The 22,906-nt window shown below is 43.4% G+C and overlaps 1 protein-coding gene across 11 annotated transcripts in view; it reads left to right on the top strand.

The window, feature by feature from the left end:
- The window catches only part of Kif9 (kinesin family member 9), a 99,226-nt gene that overhangs the window by 13,900 nt on the left and 62,420 nt on the right, over positions 1 to 22,906 (top strand). For 10 of the 11 annotated variants that reach the window (XM_029562228.1, XM_029562247.1, XM_029562224.1 and 7 more), the window contains 6 exons: positions 3,317 to 3,423; positions 4,690 to 4,914; positions 18,969 to 19,052; positions 19,138 to 19,230; positions 20,021 to 20,168; positions 21,153 to 21,217. In XM_029562228.1, the coding sequence (XP_029418088.1) occupies positions 3,317 to 3,423; positions 4,690 to 4,914; positions 18,969 to 19,052; positions 19,138 to 19,230; positions 20,021 to 20,168; positions 21,153 to 21,217 (722 nt within the window). The remainder of the gene's footprint in view (positions 1 to 3,316; positions 3,424 to 4,689; positions 4,915 to 18,968; positions 19,053 to 19,137; positions 19,231 to 20,020; positions 20,169 to 21,152; positions 21,218 to 22,906) is intronic. The other variant, XM_029562255.1, reaches the window with a different exon arrangement.

Below are 22,906 nucleotides of genomic sequence, written 5' to 3'. Positions count from 1 at the left end.
AATAATAAAGTAATAAAATATAAAAATTAAAGAATATATAAAATAAAATAATAAAATAAAATAGGGCATGGAGAGTTGGCTCAGCAGTTAAGAGCACTGGCTGCTCTTGCAGAGGACCCAGGTTTGGTTCCCAGCTCTCACATGCTGGCTAATAAACCATTCATAACTCCAGTTCCAGGGAGATACCATCTAACGACATCCACAGGCATTACATGCACAGGTGTTGTACCAGTCACTTTTCTGTTGCTGTGATAGAAACACTGACCAAAACAATTTATAGGAGGAAGAGTTTATTTGAGCTTACGGTTCCAGGGGAATTACATTCCATCATGGCAGGGAGGCATGGTGGCTGGAGGTGGCTGGAGCAGGAGCAGCAGAAGCTAAACTCTCACATCATCACACAGGCACAGGAAGCAAGAGAGCAACTGGAGATTCAGCAAGGCTTAAGAATTCTCTAAGCCTACACCCAGTGATGTGCTTCCTCCAGGATAGCCATACTTTCTAAAACCTCCCAAAACAGCACCATCATGTGGGGACAAAATGTCAAAATACTTGGAGCCTATGGGGGACATTTTCATTCAAATCACCACAGGTGTACTTACATATATGGAGGCAAAAGACTCAGACACTTAAGAAAATAAAAATAAAAAAAATGTTAAGATATTTTATTTATTATTTTTATTTTATGTGTATGTGTGTATTACCTGCATGTAAGCAAGTGCACCTGTGTTGTGCAATGCCCACAGAGAACAGAAGATACTGTCAGATCCCCTGGAACTGGACTTACAGACAGTTGTTAGCTGCCATGTGGGTGCTGGGATTCGAACCTGGGGCTTCTGCAAGAACAGTCAGTGTTCTTAACCGCTGAGTCATCTCTCCAGCCCCTCAAAATTTTTTTAAAAGTAAAACTAAGGGGCTAGAGAGATGGCTCAGTGGTTAAGAACACTGGGTGTTCTTGCAGAAGACCCAGGTTCAAATCCCAACACTAACTGTCAGTAACTCCAGTTCCAGGGGATCTGACACCATCTTCTGTCCTCCATGGGCACTGTACCACACAGGTGCACTTACACACATGCAGGTATAACACTCATACACATAAAATAGAAAATAAAATAAAAATAAAGTTACAGTTCATGGACTTTGCCATTTGGTGACTGATGATTAGAATGTTCCCTGTTTTGAAAAGGGTTTTTTTGGTGGGTTTTTGTTTGCTTGGTTGGTTGGTTTGGTTTGGTTTGGTTTGGTACTAGGTATCAAACCCAGAGCCCCACACATACTTAAGCATATGCTCTATCACTGAGCTACATTCACAGCCCCAGTTTTGAAAGTTTTTTACTTTCTGTGTAAAAGTCCATTGAGAGAAGCAGGCATAGTTGTGCATGCCTATAATCCTAGCACTTGGGAGGCAGAAGCAGGATGATAAAGATTTTGAAAACAGCCTGGATTATATAGCCAGATTCTTAGTTTTTGTTATTTTTGGTTTTATTTTCGTTTTGTTGTTGTTGTTGTTTTGAGACAACAAGACTGGCCTCAAACTCACAGAAATTCACCTGTCCCTACCTACTGAGTACTGGAATTAAAGGCATGTACCACTATGACTGGTAGTTTAAAAAATCTTTTTTATGTGCATGAGTGTATTGCATGTATGTGTTGCAAGTACACCCATGTCATGCAATGCCTGGTGGAGGTCAGAAAAGGGCATCGGATTCCCATGGAACTGGAGTTACAGACAGTTGTTAGCTGCCATGTGGGTACTGGGAATTGAACCTGGGTCATCTGCAGGAGCCGTCAGTGCTCCTAACCACTGAGCCATCTCTCCAGCCCCAGTTTTTTTGGTTTTTTTTTTTTGTTTGTTTGTTTGTTTGTTTGTTTGTTTGTTTTTGTTTTCTTTTTTTCTTTTTCTTTTTTTTTTTGGGGGGGGGTCTTTTTGAGACAGGGTCTCCCTGTAGCCCCAGCTGTCCTGGAACTCAATATGTAGACCAGGCTGGCCTTGAACTCATAGAGATCTGCCTGCCTCTGCCTCCCAAGAGCTGGGATTAAAGGCATATGCCACCATGCCTGGCTCCAGTTTTTTTTTTTTAATTCAATGAATCTTAATGTCCCAACCTTGTTATGTATTCTGCATGTGATACATAACTATGATTCCCACCGAACCCAACAGTATTTTCATTGGTCTTTTGATCCCCTAACTGTGGTCCTGAGAAGGTAAAAATGGAGAAACTAAGACCCAAGGAGCTTGGTCTTAGGCATTCAGTGCTGTGGAACTACAAATAGGCTCTGATCCCCCACTGAATTGAATTCTTCCTGTTCATTAGCAATGGGCTAATAATCTCATTGTTTCTGACTCCAACTGATGCTGAGTTAGGGCCCCTCATCTAAAACCTACTGTCAATCCCAGTACGTGTGTGATGAGTGCAAACAGATTTTCAGGGCCTAGTGTTGCCCTAGCTGATCTGCCAGGTAAACTCATAGAAGCAATCTTTAATGAGATCTGACCTCAATTCAAGAAGAACAAATGAGAGCCCAGGGTGACTATGGTTTGTGTCCCAGAGTGTATTGGTGGTGATGATGTGAAAGGTGCAGGGTGGGCAGTGGGTGCAGTTCACGGCCCAATCATGGTAGTCCATTTCTGAATGTAGCATGTACAGTACCAACTAGAAACTCTGTTTTATTCTGTGGGAACTTGCAGCCTATAAATAATTTTCTTAGCCGGCATGTAATCCCAGCACTGGGGAGGTGGAGTCAGGAGGATCAGGAGTTCAAAGTTATTCTTTGCTACATAGTGAGCTTGATGCCAACCTGGACTACGTGAGACCCTGTCTCAAACAAAAAGACAAATAAAAAAGCTCACCATTGACAAAAATCCCCTTCTTAGTCCATCTCTTCCTAGAGATTTGGAGAACCTCTCTTATGTCTGAGGGTACCTCCTGCTAGCTCTGAGACCATGCAGTTCATGGCCTCACTCCAGAAGAGAGTCTAATGCTCCTGCTTCCTCCTGTTCTTTTCAAGAAAAATTCCAGTTTCTCTATTCCCTGAGATTCTGTTCTCAGAAACTGTAGGACCAGCTCACCTGGGAACAGAACAGAGCACTGCAGGACATAGATTGAAGGCACAGGATCATGTTTTGATTGTTTTTGTCCCTGTTCCCCTGTCCACTTGCCCTCTTTCATGATGGAATTCCTGATGTCCTTGGATGTTTCTACTGGCTACTTTCACACCAAGAGTGCTGAATGGCCCCCAAGCATGTTGAGGATATGAGCTGTCCATGGAACTATTTTTCTGAATGTCACCCAGACATATTTTGAAATGTTTGCAGGCACCATCATGTGTTATGGGCAGACAGGAGCTGGCAAGACATACACCATGACGGGGGCCACTGAGAATTACAAACACCGGGGGATCCTCCCTCGTGCCCTGCAGCAGGTAGAGAATGGGCTCATGGGTGGGGTGCTAGGCAGCTTCCCTCTTCTCTGCCCTCAAAAGAGTTAGAGCTAGCACTGGTGCCAGAAATAAGGTACTCATGGCTGGAAACTAGGGCTTTGGTTTTCAGACTGACCCACACCCACAAGAAGCCAGTTTCCTCATTTGTAAAAGAAGGAGCAGGCATGCTAATCAGCCTCCTGCTGCTCCTACAGTCTGTGATCTTGTAATTAAGGATTTGGAGGCTCTAATCTTGTTCTTTCCTGGTTTTAATGAAGGGAATGCAGCCCTTTCAGAACTTCCTTATTGCTTGCTCTGCTTTCTTCCATTCCATAACCCTTGAAAGAGTAAAGTTGAGGAGCAGGACATGACCTGAGCTTTCCAGACTGTGTCAGCCATGAATCAGGGAAGTAAACAGAGAGTGGGCAGAAGGACCTTCCTCTGGGGCCTCCTAACCCAGGTTCTGTGAGGACCCTCTGGTTAGAGGTAGGAAGCAAAGGGCCTTTCTCCCAAAATGTTTATGGTTTTATACCACTGTCCTGTAAGAAGTGTAGACATCCTTTTAATATAAAAAAACACCCATGTCTCAGTTTTCAAAGTAATATGCTTATATCCCATATTCAGAACTTCAATATCTCAAGGCTAGGAGTATAACTCAACTGGTAGAGTGCCTGCCTGGTATGCACATAGTCCTGGATTTGATCCCCAGTACCACATAAAACCAGGCATAGTGGCATGTACCTGTAATCCCAGCATTTAGGAGATGGAGGCAAGAGGATCAGAAGTTCAATGTCATCCTTGACTACATTGAGAATTCCAGAACAACTTGGGCTATGAGACTCTGTCTCAACAAACAAACAAACTTCATTATCTCTAGCTGATCGTGGTGGGACACACTTGTAATCCCAGTTCTTGGGGGGCTGAAGCAGGAAGATAGTGTGTTTGAGATTACCTTGGGCTACATTTTGAGTTCCAGCCATTCTAGGATACAGTATAGGACTCTGCCAAAAAAACAAGCAAGCAAGCAAACAAACAAACAAACAGAAAAACACAGCAAAACCCAGAAGTTGATTATTAATATCATCCAGTAAACTACTAATAATAATAATTGATGATCATGACCAAGATATCAGTAGACTGTAAATCCCTTTAGGACAAGAACTGTCTTACATTTCCTGTTGTTCTCTCCTGAAGGAAGAAGCAGTTTAATACTAACTAGTTGACTGTGGAGTTCTGCTCTTGGTGACTGCTATAAAATCTCCTATCTAGGTTTTTAGGATGATTGAAGAGCACCCCACACAAGCCATCACTGTACGTGTTTCCTACCTGGAAATCTATAATGAGAGCCTGTTTGATCTCCTGTCCACTCTGCCCTATGTTGGACCCTCAGTCACACCAATGACCATCGTGGAAAACCCTCAAGGGGTCTTCATTAAGGGCTTGTCGGTCCACCTCACAAGTCAAGAGGAGGATGCATTCAGCCTCCTCTTTGAGGTGAGATGAACAGTTAAAGGGTCTCTTGTCTTCCTTGCCTCCACTCTCATTCCCTCATTCCCTCCTTCTCTTCCCTTGTCTTCCCCTTCCCTTCTTTTACTTACTTTGATAATCAGAATGAAAATTCATATATGCTTATTTAGAAAACTTAGCATTGAAAAAGAACAAGAAAATCAGTGTTGAAAAGGAAAAAAAAAACTCATTCATAAAATGTTTTTCATTTAGAGCAACAAAAATGTGTATTTCCTTCCATCCTTTCTCTTGTGTAGTTTTTTGTTTGTGAGGCTGGATATTGAACAGAGGGTTTCACAAATGCTAGGCAAGCCCTCTATCACTGAACTGTATTCCCAAACTCTTAACTGTCCCCCCTCCCCTTTTTGAGACAGGGTCTTTCTGTAGCCCCAGATGGCCTAGAACTCATTATGTAGATCAGGCTAGCCTCAATCTCAGAGATCCACCTGCCTCTGTCACCTGAGTGCTGGGATTAAAGATATGTGTGCCACCACACCCAGCTTTCCTTTTCACTTTAAAAAAATTTTTGTTTTATTTGTATTTTAGAATGTATTAGTGTTTTGCCTGCAGGTATGTAAGTGCACTTGTGCATGCAATGCCCATGGAGGCCAGAAGAGGGATCCCCTGGAATTGGAGTTTTGAATGGTTCTTAGCTGCTGTGTGGGTGCTGCGATCCAAACCTGGATTCTCTGGAAGAATAGCAAGTACTCTTAACTGCTGAATCATCTCTCCAGCCCCCTTTTTACTTTTTAAAAAAGATTTTCATTTTAAATTATGTATATGTGTATGCATCTGTGCATGTGTGTACAGTGCCCTTGGAGGCCAGAAAAGGGTGTTAGATCCCCTGCAGCTGGAGTTACAGGTGGTTGTGAGCTGCTAGATGTAGGTGCTGGGAACTGACCTTGAGTCAGTATTCACTCTTAACTGCTAAGCCATCTCTCCAGCCCCCCACTTTTTTTTTTTTTTTTTTTTGAAACAGGATCTCCCTGCTGTAGCCCCATCTGGCCTGGAACTCATCATGTAGACCAGGCTGGCCTTGAACTCACAGAGATCCACCTGTCTCTGCCTCCCAAATGCTGGGACTATAGGCGTGCGCCAGCTCCCACTTTTTACTTTTTTACTTTGAGACGGTTTCTCAATAAATTGTCCAAACTGAGTCAAGTGTAATGATATATTCCTATAATCCCTGCAGCTAGGAGATGGAGGCAGGAGGAAGGCTGAGTTTAAGACCAGCTTGGGCTACATAGTGAGGCCCTGTCTCAAAGCGAGCAAGCAGTCAAGCAAGCAAACAGCAGCAAAAATACCCAAAGATGCCTAGGAACTGGCCATGAACTTGCTGTGTGGCCCAGGCAGGCATTGAACTTGTGACCTCCTGCCTCAACCTCCTGAGTAGCTGGGATTACAGACCTGCACCATCATGCCTGCTTTATATACTTGAAATTATTCTTACATTTTTTTTTTCTTTTTCTTCTCCTACCCTGTTTTTTGACACTGCTGAGGATCAGACCCAGAGAGCATTATGTATATTAGACAAGCACTCTTAAACTGAGTTATACCCTCAGCCTATTTTTTTAACATTAAATCACAAGTACTACATACAAAAAATAAGAATTGCCAGGTGTGGTGACATAATCTCAGCCCTTAGCAGGCTGAGGAAGAAGGGCTGTGAGTTCACTTGTAGAAGCCCCATGTAAAAAAATTTTTTTAATTAAAGTTAAATAGAAAAATTTGGCAAGCAGCCGGGTGTGGTGGCGCATGCCTGTAGGCCCAGCACTTGGGAGGCAGAGGCAGGCGGATCTCTGTGAGTTCAAGGCCAGCCTGATCTACATAGTGAGTTCTAGGACAGCTGGGGCTACAGGTAGGCCCTTCTTAAAAAGGACCAAAAAAAAAAAAAAAAAAAATCGGCAAGCAAGCAAAATGTCTCATTACATGAAAGTACTTATTACCGGGCCTGACAACCTGAGTTCAATCCCCGGGACCCACATGGTGGAAGGAGAGAACTTATTCCTGCTGGTTGTCCTCTGACTTCCATACATGCATGTACACACATACACACACTGATAAATCAAATGTAATTCTAAAAGAATAAAAAAATTAAACCATACTGACAGTTTCCTTAAAAAAAATCATAAATTTTATCATAGGGCCTATCAGTTCTTTTCCTAGGTGTCTACCCAAGAGAAATGAATGCATATGTACACAAAAAAGCTTGTGTGCAAGTGTTCATAGTACCAGCATTAATCACGACAGCCAAAGATTGGAAATAACCAAATATCTATCAACTGGTGAATGGATAAACACATCTACACAATGGAATATTGTTGAGTAATAAAAGGAAATGGGAAAAAAGAAAGAAACAGGGTGCTGATGTGTTCTACAGCATGGATGAACCTGGGAAACGTGCTAGAAGTCAGTCACAAAAGCCACATTGAATGAGTTCATGCACAAGAAATGTTTAGAATTGCCACATTTATAGAAACACAAGCAGATCAGTGGCTGCCTGTGGAGGGGGTGGGAAGTGACTACAAATGGGCCCCAGGAACTTTTGGGGTGATGCAGCATTTCTAAAATAGGATTGTGCTGATGGTTTCACAATTCCATAAATTTACTAAGAACAGTTGCATTACATAAGGATAGTAGAATAGTGCATTTTAAGGTATTTAAATTGCAATCAGGAAAGTGTGGTGGTGCACCCCTGTAATTTCAGCACTTAGGAGGCTGAGGCAGGTGAATTGAGAATTCAAGACCAGCTAGAGCTACATAGCAAGACCCTGTTTCAAACAAATAAAATATTGTATTTATATGGGCTGGAGAGATGGCTCAGCAGTTAAGAGCACTTGCTTTTGCAGAGAACTTGTGTTTGGTTCTCAGCATCCATATTGGGTGGCTCACAACCACCTATAACTCCAGTTCCAGGACATCTGACATCTCCCCAGCACCTGCACACATGTGTTACACATATATACACTGGGACACACACAAACAAATAAATAAGCAAATTTTTTTTTTTTTTTTCAATCTTTTTGAGACACGGTCTTCCCTGTAGCCCTACCTGGCCTAGAACTCAGGCTGGCCTTTGAACTCAGAGATCTGCCTGCCTCTGCCGCCCATGTGCTGGGGCTAAAGACGTGCAATATCATGCTTGGCAATAAGCAAATCTTTAAAAAGTTGTAATCAGGACTGGAGATGTGGTTCAGCAGTTAAGAGCACTGGCAGTTCTTGCAGAAGATCTGGGTTCAAGTCCCAGTACCCACATCGTGGCTAAAAACTACTGTCTGTAACTCCAGTTCCAGGGAATCCAATGCCCTCTTCTGTCCTCCTAGGGCATTGCATGACACAGGTACAGGCATTAATACTCACGGACATAAAATAAAAATAATAATTAAAAAGAAATTATAATCATCAAGGCATAGTGGCACATGCCTTTAATCTAAGCACTCAGGAAGTAGAGGCAGGCAAATCTCTGAGATCAAGGCCAGCCTGGTCTGTGTAATGAGTTCCAGGCCAGGCAGGAGGGCTACAGGGAGATGGACTCAAAAATCCTGAAAAAAACATAATCAACAAAACATAAAAATATAGTGACATAGCCACATGGGTGATTTGTGCCATTAGCTCTTGAGTCCACAGGGAAGAAAGAGCCTCCCTGGCAGCAGCAATGGGGCATTGTCATCTTACTGTGGCTACTAACATGAGGTATGATGTTGCCTTAAATTTTCAGTCACACACAGAGCATAGTGGTGCACGCCTTTGATGCCAGCACTCGAGAGGCAGAGGCAGGCAGATCTCTGTGAGTTTGAGGCCAGCCTGGTCTACATTGTGAGTTCCAGGACAGCTGGGGCTACAGGGAGACCCTGTCTCAAAAAAAGACCAAAAAAAAAAAAAAAAAATTTCAGTCACGTAAAGGAGGTTAAAGAAGGTCTTCAGGTTTGTAAAGAGGTAGGTTTTTTTGTTGTTGTTTTCGGTTGGTTTTTGCTTTGTTCCTGCCTCAGCCTCCCTCATATTAGAATTATAGGCATATGTTACCATACCTAGCCTTTTCTCTTTTGTTTCTTCTTTTTCCCACCTGTTTTGAGACAAAATCTTGCTTTGTAGTCAATCTGGCCTCAAACTCACAATCTTTATGCCTTAACCTTCTGAGTGCTGGTATTAAGACATGCAACCATGCCAGGCATGGTGGTGTACACCTTTAGTCCGAGCACTTGGGAGGCAGAGGCAAGCAAATCTCTATGAGTTCCAGTCTGGCCTGATCTATATAGTGAGATCTACAGGGAGACCCTGTCTCAAAAAACCAAAAAAAAAAAAAAGAAAAAAAAGAGGCAAACACCTTAATTACTATATTAATTTGTCAGTCAGTGGTTACAACTTAATTGATTCTGTACAACTAATCAGTTAACTGACTAAAGAGCCCCTCCAGTCAGCTTAACTGCAATTACTGTAATTCAAATGTATGTTGGAGGTACTAGAGAGATGACTCAGCAATTAAGAGTACTGACTGCTCTTGCATAGGACCTGGGTTCAGTTCCCAGCACTCACATGGTAGCTGACAATGCCTGTAATTCCAGTTCCAGGGGATCCGATGCTCTCTGTGACTTCCATGGGCATTGCATGACACGGGTACACTTACATACATGCAGGCAATTCACTCATACACACAAAAATAATTTTAAAAAGAGTATGTCGGAGCCTGGCACAATGGTGATCTCAGTACTTGAGAGGCTGAAGCAGGAAGATCATGAGTTTGAGGTCAGCCTGTGCTATTCTAGGACAGCCTGGGCTGTATAGTGAGACCTGTCTCATACATACATACACACACACACACACACAAACTATGTTGAGCCCAAATTTCACTTATAAGCTAGCAGTCTACTACTACTCTTAAAAAAAAAATATGTAGGTTCAAGTGTGGTAGCACATGTCTATAATTCTAGCACTTGGGATTTGGAGCCAGGAGGATCACAAGTTCAAGGTCATCTTAGGCTAGGGAGACCTTGTCTCAAGAAATCAAAACAAGGGGCTGGAGAGATGACTCAGTGGTTAAGAGCACTTAACTCCTTTTTCAGAGGACCCAGATTTGGTTCCTAGCACCTGCATGGTGGCTGACACCCCATTCTTAACTCTAGTTCCAGGGGACCTGATGTCCTCTTCTGGCCTCTGTGGGCACTAGGCACACATGTGGTACAGTTATATGCATGCAGGCAAAACACACACATTAAAAAAAAAAAAAATCTTAAAAAAAAAAAATCAAAATGGGCTGGGGTTGTAGGTAAGTTGGTAGAGCGTTTCCTAGCATGCATGAAGCCCCGAGTTCAGGTCCCAGCACTTTATAAAACCTAGTGTGGAAGTACATGTCTGTGATCCTAGCACTTGGAAAGTAGAGGCAGGAGGATCAGAAGTTCAGCCTGGGCCACATGAGACTGTCTCTGAATAAATAGAGTAAATAAGAGTATGTTGCCCTGGGTCTTCTAAAAAGCAGATGCCATTTTAAAATGAAATGGAGATCTTCTTTAAAGGGTAAAAATTCATTCAATTTTATGTCTTACAGGGTTTATACTGAGTTCAATATTGTATAACTATTAAATTCAACTGTGAACCTAAAAATTTACAGCCACTTTTTAAAGAGATGTATCCTTGCTCTGGAGTGTGTTACTGAATATGTTAAAGCTGTAATGGAATGCTTCTTCTAATCATGTGGTTATTAAATAAAAAAAAAATTAATTAAAAAAATAAAAAGCAGATGCCAAGATGAGATTAAATGTACAAAAACTATATTAGGAATATACCTGTGTAAAAGAAGTAAGAAGAGAATCAGGTAGAGTTGGAGAGAGGTGGCAGACCAAGTGTTCTCAAGTGAAGGGAGGGAAGATTACTATGTAGTGTAGAGAAGGTTCAGTGAGACTTGTGGGAGTCCTTAAGTCAAAGTTGCCCCCCAGATTACCAGTCTGCATCTACTGCTAGGTCTCTTCCTGGAAGCAGCTCAAGAAGCATGCTGTTTGCATTTCAGGTCCCTGAATAACAAATTACCTAAAGTTAGTGACTGCAAACAACACACATTTATTATCTCATGGTTTCCTCTGAGGCAGGAATCCAGGCACAACAAGCCTAGGCCCCTCTGTTGGGTCTTACAGGTTGCCATCAAGGTTTTGACTGGGCTGCATTCCTTCCTCTCTCTTACCTAGTTGGGATGGTTGTAGCCATAATTCAGTTCTTTGCAGTTTAAGAACTGAGGTTCTGCTCCCTTGCTGGTTGCAGCTGGGGGCTGCTGTCAGCTCTCAAAGTCTACTTCTGTTGCTTACCCGAGTGGCTCTAAAGGGCCCTCACAACCTAACAATTTACTTCCTCAAGGTCAGTAGTAAAAAAGAAAAACAAACAATGGGGAGGGGGCTTTTTTGAGATAAGGTCTCTGAGGCCCAGACTGGCCTCAAACTCATGCAATCCTCCTGCCTCACATTTTCTGGTGCTGGGATTACACATGAGCTACCTTATTCCTCTAATAGTCAAATCAAATGGCTTGCCTGATCAGGGAAGTCTTGCCTAGGACAATCTTTTTTCTTTAAGTTAGCAAATGTCTTTACCTTTGTGGCATTCCGTTTATGTGCTCAGATAGCTTTAGTGTCAACTTGACACACCTGGGTTGAGGGAGCCTCAATTGGGGAATTGTCTCCATTGGACTGGCCTGTGGCCATGTCTCTGGGGCATTTTCTTGATTGTTGAGTGATGTGGGAGGGCCCAGCCCACTGTGGGTAGTGCCACCCCTGAGCAGGTGGGCCTGTGTCGAATAAGAGAGCAGGCTGAGCAGGGGCCAGGGGAGCAAGCCAGTAAGCAGAGTTCCTCCATGGCCTGTGCTCCAGCTCCTTCTTCCAGGTTCCTGCCCTGAGTTCCTACCTTGGGCTCCCTGATGAACTGCGACCTGGGAGAAGTAAGCTGAATAAACCCTTTCCTCCTCAAGTTGGTATTAGAGTATTTTGTTAGAGCAATGAAGAACAAACTAGAACAGTATAGAAACAATGCAATCAAGGGCATGGGTTGTTGAAGGGCACATGTGGCTTTCCATGAAAATGTGGTGATAGATTTAGAACACAGCAGCTGAGGTCCTCAGTCACTTATGCACCTTGTAGAAGAAGAGCTAGAGGTGAATTCTTGTCATTTTTGTTTGAGACTGCTTAAAGTCTCTGGGACTGTTTTGTTTTCTGTAGTGTCACTATGAATGATAAAACTGAAAAGGTAAGTGAGATATTAGAGACTTGAGCGGTTTCTCTGTCCCTCCCTTCTTCCCTCTCTCCCTTTTTTCTTTCCTTCCTTTCTTTTCATGTAGACCAGGCGGGCCTCAAATTCATTATTTAGCTGAGGATAACATTGAACTCCTGCTTCCTGTCTTCACCTCCCAAGTGTGAACGCTATAATTACAAGCATGTGCCACCATGCCTGGCTTGATTTTTTTTTTAGGAGTTTCTTGAACCTGGGGGCTAATTTCACCATGTCATTTTGAGAAAGTTTTTCAGCTATTCTGTCATTCTCTCTTTAAAATTTTTCCATTTTTCATGTGTGCAGTGTGCATGCTTGTGGGCATGCATATTTTTTACATGTGTGTGCACATACATATGGGATGCCTGAGGTTGTCCTTGAGAATCATCCTTGATAGTTCTTCCACTTTATTCATTGAGGCAGGGTCTCTCAGTCAAAAGCAGAGCTCACCGATATGGCTAGTCCTGCTAGCCAATTTGCTCTGGGGATCCTCTGTCTCTGTTTTGCTTGCTGGAATTATAGGCCGGCCACTAGACCCACCTAGCATATAGGTAGGTTTCTGGGGATCCAAACTCTGGTCCTCACACTTGCCTGGCAAGTGCTTTAACCACTAAGCTATTTCCCACTGTCTTATTCATCAACTCCTTAACTCTAATACATGAGCTCTCTTGGCCAGCCGGGCGTGGTGGTGCACGCCTTTCGTCCCAGCACTTGAGAGGCAGAGGCAGGTGGATCTCTGTGAGTTTGATGCCAACCTGGTCTACATAGTGAGTTCCAGGCCAGCTGGGGCTAAAGGGAGACCCTATCTCAGACCAAAAAAAAAGAGCTTTCACTAATCTTTGTGTCTCTTAGTCCCGTGATGCTTTGGGTATGTGTGCATGTTTTGTGCATGTTCATGTGTGTACAGGTACACCTGGAAGGATAAGTATGCACATATGTGCACATGCATTTGATGACCATAGGACAACCTTGGCTGTTATTCCTCAGATGCTGTCCATCTTGTTTTTTGAGACAGGGTCTCTCACTAGCCTGGAGCTTGCCAAGTAGGCTAGACTAGCTAGTCAGCAAGTCCTAGGAATCTGCCTGTCTCCACCTCCTCAGCACAGGGATTAGAAGTGTGTACCACCACAGCTGACTTATTTTGCGTGAATTTGAGGCCCGGGACCCACATGGCAGGAGAGTAACAACTCTGGTGTGTTGTCCTATGACCTCCACAAATGTACTGTGGTATGCGTGTGCATACATAATCACACAAATAAATATAATAAACATTTAAAAAAGATGATTTAAGGATACCTTATCAAGTACATTGGTAGTTTTTACAGTTTTATTCACTTCTCATGTTTTGATTACTTTTTGTCAATCAAAAAAAAAAAAAGCCAAGGAATCAGATTCTCAAAAAGAAAGGCATTTGTTTGGAAATAGAACATTATAGTGGGCATAATATATATGCCACAGTAAGCTATGAGCATTTTCAAAGAGGTTGAGGCAAGGGGGAGTTTCGGGTTCAGTTTTGTTTTGGTTCAAGCACTGGGGAATTGAACAAAGGGCCAAGCTTATGCTCTGCTCTGAGCAATTAAGCCTGACCTGCTTTTATTTTGAAATGTAAGCAAATCCTGAAAGGAAGGGAAAGGCTTGCCCCCCGAATGTAAATAGTTGGCTCTGGGAGAGAGATTCTCTCACCATGGAGTGGGAACAGATGGTATAGATGGGTCCTGCAGCTGAAGGTGGAGGTCGCTAGGGAAGTAGACAAGTGGCTCCAGGTCTTCCTCCCATAGAACTCAGAGAGCAAGGCTCTATGAGGAAGCAGGACACCAACAGCTTTATAACCTGTCCGTTTCATTTCCCAGGGCAACTAACTTCCAGCATTAGTATGCAGATGCCCTCAGGACATTAGGAGCCTGGGTTCTTGCCAACAGTCCCTAGATTCCTGTTTCCCCTTGGAGCTGCCCCCTGGATACTTTATTTTCTTGCAGTCTCCAGGATTCATTCATTTAAATATTCTGCCTATCACCTTCAGGTGTTTTGCTATAGGAAGGTTTCTCTTTCTGAAAATTCAAGTCCCATTGTATTGCTGAAAATGGAAGCCTCCATTTTGGGTTGAAATATAGCACAAAAAGTACAGGTTTTGGAATTAGGGGATCTAGGCTCAACTCCAGGTTTTAGAGCTATGAAGCCTTAGGTTTGGGTGTGTGTGTTCAGTTGTTTTTGTTTTTTTCTAATTTTCTTGAGATAGGGTCTCACTCAGTAGCTGCCCTGGAACTTACTGTGTAGCCCAGGCTGGCCTTGAATTCATGGTGATCTTCCTGCCTCAGCTTTTTGAGTACTGGGATTACAGAGCATATGAGTATTACTCTAGCACTTGTATTCACAATTGAGCTAAGCTTAACTTTCTTTTTTAGAATCTTTTATTTATTGACAATTTCATATAATATATTTTGATCCTATCCACCTCTAACTCTCCCCTACCATTCCCTTTGCCCTGCCCCCCAACATGCCCCCTTACCCCCTCACCATCATATTCTCTTGCTCTCCCTCTCTCCCTCTCTCCCTCTCTCCCTCTCTCTCTCTCTCCCTCTCTCTCCTTTCTTTTTCTGTCATAATCACTGAGCCTGATTAGTGCTGCCTTCTGTAATATTGACTGATCTTGTTGGCTAGATCTTTTGCAGGTTTTGTGCAGATAACCATAGGTGCAATGAGTTCAATGACCATGTCAGGTCCAGAAAATAGCATTTCACAGCACTCTTACCCAGTCACCAGCTCTTACATTAAAAAAATTTTTTTTAAATTAATTTTAGGTCTATGAATGTTTTGCCTGCATGTGTATAAGTGCACCTGTATCATGCAATGCCTGTGGAGGCCAGAAGAGGGTTTCAGATCCCCTGGAACTAGAGCTAAGGATGGTAGTTAGCTGTCACATGGGTGCTGGGAACCAAATCCAGGTCCTCTGTAAGAGCAGCCATTGCTCTTAACTGCTGAACCATCGCTCTAGCCCTAGTTCTTACATTCTTTTTGCACCTTCTTCCTTGATGTTCTTTGAGCCTTGTGGAAGGGAGGAGTTGACAGAAATGTCTCAGTTTAGGGCTGAGTACTCAACAGTCACTTATTCTTAGCATTTTAACCAGCTATGAGTCTATGCAGCCCACTGCAGAAAGGATTCTCTGGCCAAGGTTGAGAGTAACATTAATTGTGGTTATAAATGTAAATATTTAGTAGGCAGTTTAGCAAGACAACAGTAGGTTCCCCCCTAGGACCTCCTAAGCCATGGGCTTTTATCCAGCTTTACAGTACTAGGCATGAATCCCCTCCTATAGAGCAGATCTCAAATCCAATCATAAAGTGGTTGGTTGTCTCTAACCTTCATGCCACTACTTACCATTGGACACATCACTCCAGCAGGTCAGTATTGTAGTATTCACTGATGACTCCCCCCAACCCCCAACCATTAGCCTGCATAGTACTTACTGAACCAGGCACTTTGGTTTTGGTTTTGTTTTTTGATAGTTTTTCGGTTTGTTTTTGTTCTTTTTGAGACAGGGTCTCTCTGTAGGTCTAGCTGGCCTGGAACTCTATGTAGACCAGGCTGGCCTTGAATTCACAGAGATCTGCCTGCCTTTGCCTCCTGTGTGCTGGGACTAAAGGCGTGCACCACCATACCCAGCTGAAACTAGGCACATTATTTTCTTTAAAAAATATTTTATTTATTATTATTTTATGTGTATGCGTGTATTGCCTGCATGTATGGAAGTGCACCCATGTTGTGCAGTGCCGCGGAGGTCAGAAGAGGGCATCAGATCCCCTAGAACTGGAGTTACAGACAGTTGTTAGCTGCCATGTGGGTTCTGGGGTCTGAACCGGGGTCTTCTGCAAGAACAACCAGTGTTTTTAACTGCTGAGCCATCTCTCCAGCCCCAACTAGGCACTTTCTTAACAGCAACAGTTCCTCAAATCTTGCTGCCTTCCAGGATTATGTCTTTGCTGAGCTCAATGTGGTGGTAAAACGACAAATGAGAGGCTTAAAGATGCTCAGTATGAGGTTGAAAAAGGAATAGGAAAAACTCATGACAACTGTATCACAGTGTGAGCTCAGTTCCAGGAGAAACAGGCACAGTGTATGTGGGTCAAGGCAGGGCAGTTAGCGGAGGACTTGAATGAATGCTTTTGCTGACCCCTTGCTGAATAGGAGCCAAAAAGTCAAGGGAAGAAGGCACTTTCAAAAGAGGGGGCTGAAGAAAGGCGAAATGCATAGACTTTTGGCAAATGTCACTGGATTCCCTAGAAAAGGTAGAAGTAAGAGTTAGAAAGACAGAGCCTTTGGGCTCCAGGCTTGCTCCTCAGCAGAGGATCCCCTCTCTCCACTGTCCAGGGCAGGCTCTGCCTTGGAGCTCCTCTCAGCATTTTGTTTTGTTTCTTGGTTTTTGTTTTTTGTTTTTTTGTTTTTTTTCTGAAACGAGGTCTTGTGTAATTCAGCCTGGCCTCAAACTTGTTATGGAGCCAAGGCTGACTTTGAACTCCTGATCTTGCCTCTACTTCCCAAGTGCTGGGACTACAGACTTGTACCACCACACCCAAGCCTTGAAATAGCCATTTCTCCCACATTGTCCTTTAAATGTATTCTGATTCAAAATATAAATTATAGCGCTGAAGAGTTAGCTCATTGGTTAAGAGCACTTATTGCTCTTCCTGAGAACCTGAGTTTGATTCCTAGCACCCACATAGGGTGACTCACAACTGCCTGTAACCCCAGCCCCAAGGGGATCTGGCCTCCATGGGCACGTGCACTCACATGCACATACCCATATGCAGACACATACATATACATAACTAAAAATAATAAATAAACCTTTAAAAACAACTTGTGATGCTCCAGGGATCCAACGCTCTCTTCTGTCCTTTGCAAGCACCTGCACACATGTGGTACACATAAACTCATGCGGACACACACTCATAAATGAAAATCTTTATTTTTTATGTGTATGAATGTATTGCCTGCATGCATGTAAGTGCACCTGTGTCATGCAATGCATGCGGAGGTCAGAAGAGGACATTTGATTCCCTGGAACTGGAGTTACAAATGGTTGTTAGCTGCCATGTGGAGGCTGGGAATCAAATCTGGATCCTCTGCAAGAGCAGTCAGTGCTCTTAACTGCTGAGCCATCTCTCCAGCTCCCCAAAATAAATAATCTTAAAAAAAATAAAAATCTTATAAAAATAGGGGCTGGAAAAATGACTCAGTGGGTTTAGAGCACTGGCTTTTTTATGCTGAGGACTCAGATTCAGTTCCCATCACTCAAATGGCAGCTAACAATCACCTGTAACTCCAGTTTCAAGGGATCTGACTCCCTCTTCTATCGATCGTCTGTGAGCACTGCGTGACATGGGTACACTTGCATACATACAAGCCAAGACTCATAAACAAAATAAAAATAAGTCAAAAAATTGTCTAAAAATCTTTTTTAAAAGGAACAAAACTTCCGTTTAAAATTATTTAAAAGTTATGAATTGTTTCTCTCTGCAACTTTTTCTACTTAATATTATCAAACCCCACTTGGCTGTAAGTAACTGAAACTATGGAAAATGGAAGATAGAGACCACTGTAATGTGTGTTCCCTGTAAAAAAATGAAAGCGCAGCCTGTGTGAGGAAAAATGTCCTATAGACTCTAACTCAGAATCAACATTAGTAACATCTTGGTAGCAGCATTCTCCTTATTTTTTCTTTATTTTTTTAAAATTATAATTTGTGTTGGGGGAAGAGGATCATGGAACATGTACAGAGGCCAGAGGACAACTTGTATGGGTTGATTCTCCTTCCACCACGTGGGTCCCAGAGATCAAGTTCAAGTTGTCAGGCATGGTGGCAAGCGCCATTACTCAGCCATCTTGGTAGCCTCTGCTTGTTATTTCAACTAATGCTTTTTGCATCTTTTACACTATAGTATGATTTTTAGATTCTACACTTCTCAGTTATTGAAACCTAATTGTCAGCAATGAATAAGAACAGAGCATAATGATGTAATATATGAAAATGCCTTAATGAAATCCATCACTTTATCTGCTAAGTTAAAATTTTAATTTAAAAAACTATCAAGTTGGAGCCGTGGTGCACGCCCTTAATCCCAGCACTTGGGAGGCAGAGGCAGGTGGATCTCTGAATTCAAGGCCAGCCTGATCTACACAGTGAGTTCCAGGACAGCTGGGGATACAGGGAGACCTTGTCTCAAAAAGACAAAAACAAAACACCAAACAAAAAAAGCAACAAAAATAAAACTATCAAGTTGGACACAGTGGTTCACACCTATAATCCTAGGACTCCTGAAGTATAGAGGCAGGTGGATCCCTGAGTTTGAGGCTAGCCTGGTCTACACAGAAAGTTCCAGACCAGTCAGGGCTACGTAGTGAAACCCTGTCTCAAAGACAAAAACTATTTGTCATTATTTTCTTGGACACCTAATATTCCTGTGTGCTGATGGAGGTCTGATTGGTGGATGTGCAGTTGATTCTAATTCAATGTTCATGAACATCTTACAGTTCTTGATTCTAATTATCTTGCTTTTCAGAAAGCTACACCAGTTTGTACACTGCACCCCAAATATCAGGTTGTGAAAGTACAGGACCAGATAGACTCTATTTTGTTTCCTTTTCTATTAGTTTTCAAAATAAGTTTCCTTGGAAGACCCAACCAATTGCAGTGATAAGAGTTCACTTGTGTAGCTGTTGGAAAAACATGACTGGAAAATGGTTTGGATGCCCTATTATTTTCAGTCTTCAAAATGTTATACATATTTCCATTGCCCTTCAGGGAGAGACCAACAGGATTATCGCCTCCCACACACTGAACAAAAACTCCTCCAGGTCACACTGCATCTTTACTATCTACATGGAGGTAGGTGCAAACTCTCTGCTCAGCCTGAGGATGACCAGTCACCAGTACTTCCCCATACAATCTAAATTGTTTGGATGTTTTGTAGGCCCATTCCCGGACCTTATCAGATGAAAAGTACATCACTTCCAAAATCAACTTGGTGGATCTGGCAGGCTCAGAGAGGCTGGGAAAGACAGGGGTAAGTGAGGAGAACGGGTAATTTGTCAACAAGCCCCAGCCCCTGAGCCTGGCATAGTGCCTGCACATATGTACTGTTCTTCACTGGATGTTTGAAAACAGTCTAGTGAAGTCTAGGTGAAATGAAACACAAGGGCTGTAAGGAAGAGTTCCCAGAGGTAGAGTAAATGCTATAGGGAACAGTTTCTACACCATGGGGTTTTTCTAAACATCAATGCCTAAGAATTCTTAGCAAGGTGCCTGTAATCAGTCAGTGCTCCTTGCTAGTATGGTGTTTCTCTGTGTATGAATATGAGTATTCTCTTCAGCATTTGCTTGACTATTTAACTTCAAATATATATTCCTGTGAGTATATTAACACAACTTTTTCTGAAGAATATTTAGATGAACATTTGCATGTGTGTTTGTTACTGTATTTGTGTGAGCATTCACAGGGCTACCTGCTCAGGTATCTGCAAAGTATTCCATGTGCATTTGTGTCAGGGTGAATCTTTGAGTGAATGTCCATATGAACATTCATGGAGGTATTATTCACATGAACATTCATATGAATGTTCCTGTGAGTTTTACTATTGGCATTATCAGTAGGCTAAGATGAAACATATTCCCATAACACTGAGGGAGAGGTCCTGGTTCTGGGAAGGAGGCTCTGGCCTCACTTTAGCTTGTAGCACCATGGAAACCAGGATGGGCAGCCACTCTCAGTAGGATAGCTGCTCTTAGTAAGTTAGGTGCTCTTGGTAGAGTAGCTTCCCTACTAAACAAGGGTAGAATTGACCTTTTGTTTGCAGTCTGAGGGTCGAGTCCTAAAGGAAGCCACCTACATCAACAAGTCGCTGTCGTTCCTGGAGCAGGCCATCATTGCCCTTGGGGACCAGAAGCGGGACCACATACCTTTCCGGCAGTGCAAACTCACTCATGCCCTGAAAGACTCCTTAGGTGAGGATGTGGTTGGTGCTCAGGGAGGAGGATCTGTGTCGTGGGGAGGACCAGGCCTGGCTCGCTCATCTGCCACTAGTTGTCAGAGAATCGCTCCTTCCCAGGGGTATGGACTTACCTGCAGCTCTTTTAACAGTGATGTGAGACACAGTGGATAAGCACTCTTGCTCTCTTGCTGTTCACCCTTTCATAATACTTACTTAAGCTTCTACCTCTGCTGGGAATACCTCTTTTTCTCCTTGTCCCTAAACTATTAAGGAGAGTTCTACACAGCCTTGAAGATCAGGGGAAGGACCCCTTTTTTTTTGTCATCCCCACCTGCCCAGAGCTTTGTCACAGGTTTCTGGTTGTGTACCTGAGTAATGACTTGAGCAAAGCCCTGGCTCACACCCTTCCCCCATCCCCCAACCTTGCCCCCTCCCCTATGCTGTCTCTGTTTGCTCCTGACTCCTTTAGGTACATCTTGTAGCCTGTCTTTATCCCTACCTCTCTCTCCCATGTCTCCTGGCCTCATACAGGTTTGGGTTATCCTCTCTACCTCTGAGTCAGCTTGGGCTGCTGAAAAAAAATATCATAGGCTTGGAGGTTTAAACAGCAGACAGTGTCTCACAGTTCTGTAGGCTGGAAATTCCAAGATCAAGGTGCTGATAGATTCAGTTCTTAGTGAGGCCCTCTTCCTGGCTTACAGATGGCCACTTCCTGGCTGCATCTTCACATGGAAGGAGATGGCTTTCTCTCTTGTCATAGGAGGACAATAATCCCAGCATAGGGGCTCCACCCTCATGGCCTCATCTAAATGTAATTTCCTCCCAAAGACCCTAGTCCAAATACCATCACATTGCGTGTTTGGAAGTAGGTTTTGGAGGTTATGAGTTTTGTGGAGCTATAAACTTGAGTCCATAACAGAACCCTGTCAGTCCCAAGGGAGACTCTTGTCAGAAAATTCACATGATTGGAAGCTCTCCTGTGTCTCACTTTATGCAGGGGGAAACTGCAATATGGTTCTTGTGACAAACATCTATGGAGAAGCTGCCCAGTTAGAAGAAACGGTACGTAGAGACAGCCATTGCAACCAGGTTGGAATTTCTTCCCATGGGTGCCCAGGGCAGGTAAGGCTGACTCCTGACTGGCTCAGCTGGTATACTATCCATGGCATTATCAAAGACCCCAGGAATGAATCTGAGCCAGAACTGCTGAGGGCAACAGAGGCCAAGATCCAAACCCCAAGCAATAAACTGTATTGAGGAGGGTGCTAAGGTATGAGGTATGCTCGGCCTAGGGGCTTAGGCAAGGAGGGTACACCAAGAACCAGCTTTGTGGGGACAAAGAACATGTTTTCTGGGGTGATGCTCCTGTGAGTTGGGAATGAGGACAGTTGAGTCTTGTTTTTTGTGTATGTGCATGTTTGTGGTGCTAAGGATGAAACATAGGACCTTTGTATATGCTAGGCAAGCATTCTACCAAAGTGACATCCATGGCCCAATTATTTATTCTTTATAATATACATGTTTGGGCTGGGAGTGTCACTCAGTGACCAAATATTTGATGAACATGTGTCAGGCTCTGGGTTTGATCCCTACCACCCCAAGCATAAAGGAAAATTCACGTTTAAACATCTTGTGAAAGGCACAGAATTCTAGGCTGTGGTTCTAAGGCAAGTCTGAGCAGATAAACACTAAGCACCTGTCCACACAAGGTTTATCACCTCAGTAGAGATGAATCAGTATCCCCCCTCCAGAAAGATAAGCCCTTGCCTTACCAAATATGAGAAGCCCAGGTGGAAGAGGCCTTCAGAAGAGGCCATGGAGGGTGAGGGGGATTTTTCCTGGAGCTTAGTGAGGAAAGATGGGTACCAGGCTGGCTGGTAGTAAGATGTACAGAAATGTTCCTGGAAAAGATAATGACAGAACTAAAGATGTGACCCATACCAGGAACATCTGGCTACTCTAGGGGAGGGCTCAGGGCAGAGAGAAAGAAAAATTGCAGGGCTTGGGTGAGTCTAGCCAGGCTGAGTCCTTGGTTGTTCTGCACATGGTCGGAGCTAGGGTTTGAATAGAAGGTTGAATAGAAGGTTGTAGACATAGATGTGACAAAGATGTAGACAAAGATGTGACCCAGTGGTAGGCACAGGTGCCCCAGGGAGAGATCTCATTCATGAGAATCCGAAGCCAGGAATAAGGGTCACACAGTCACAAGTGAATTCACTCTAGACTGAGCTTCCTTTTCTCCCTTGAAGTACCCTCATCATAAATAAGTTTGGAAAACTGTTGCTAGACATTTTGCTTTTCAAGTTATAGATGTTTAAGGCAAGCTTCAGCTATCTGGAGAATTCACTTAGGTGAAATGGGTCATTTTCAGGGCTGTTGTGGGGCAAGACATGCCTGTAGGGCATCCCAGCTGTGTGCATTAGGGACTGTCCCAACCCAGAGAGTGCTCTTACCACACATCCAGTGCCCTGGGACTTGAGAGGCTGGGCCAAGGAGCTCCCTTTGACGTGAAGCAGCATCCCCTGGGAAAGGCTTTAGGAACCTCTTGGTCTCATCTCATAACAAAGCACAATTGAGCCCCAAGAGGGACTGTAACAGCCTTGGCCTCCTGGTTGCCTTGTTAAGAAAGATACCCTTGGGACTAGAGAGATGGCTCAGCAGTTAAGAGCACTGGCTGCTCTTGCAGAGGACCCAGGTTCAATTCCCAGCACCACATGCAGCTAACAACCATCTATAACTCCAGTTCCAGGG

This window comes from Nannospalax galili, unplaced genomic scaffold (assembly GCF_000622305.1).
Source record: "Nannospalax galili isolate Female #2095 unplaced genomic scaffold, S.galili_v1.0 scaffold1050, whole genome shotgun sequence".
Taxonomy (NCBI): domain Eukaryota; kingdom Metazoa; phylum Chordata; class Mammalia; order Rodentia; family Spalacidae; genus Nannospalax; species Nannospalax galili.
The sequence above is the reverse complement of the archived record's forward strand: the minus strand, read 5'-3'. Positions and strand labels throughout refer to the sequence as shown.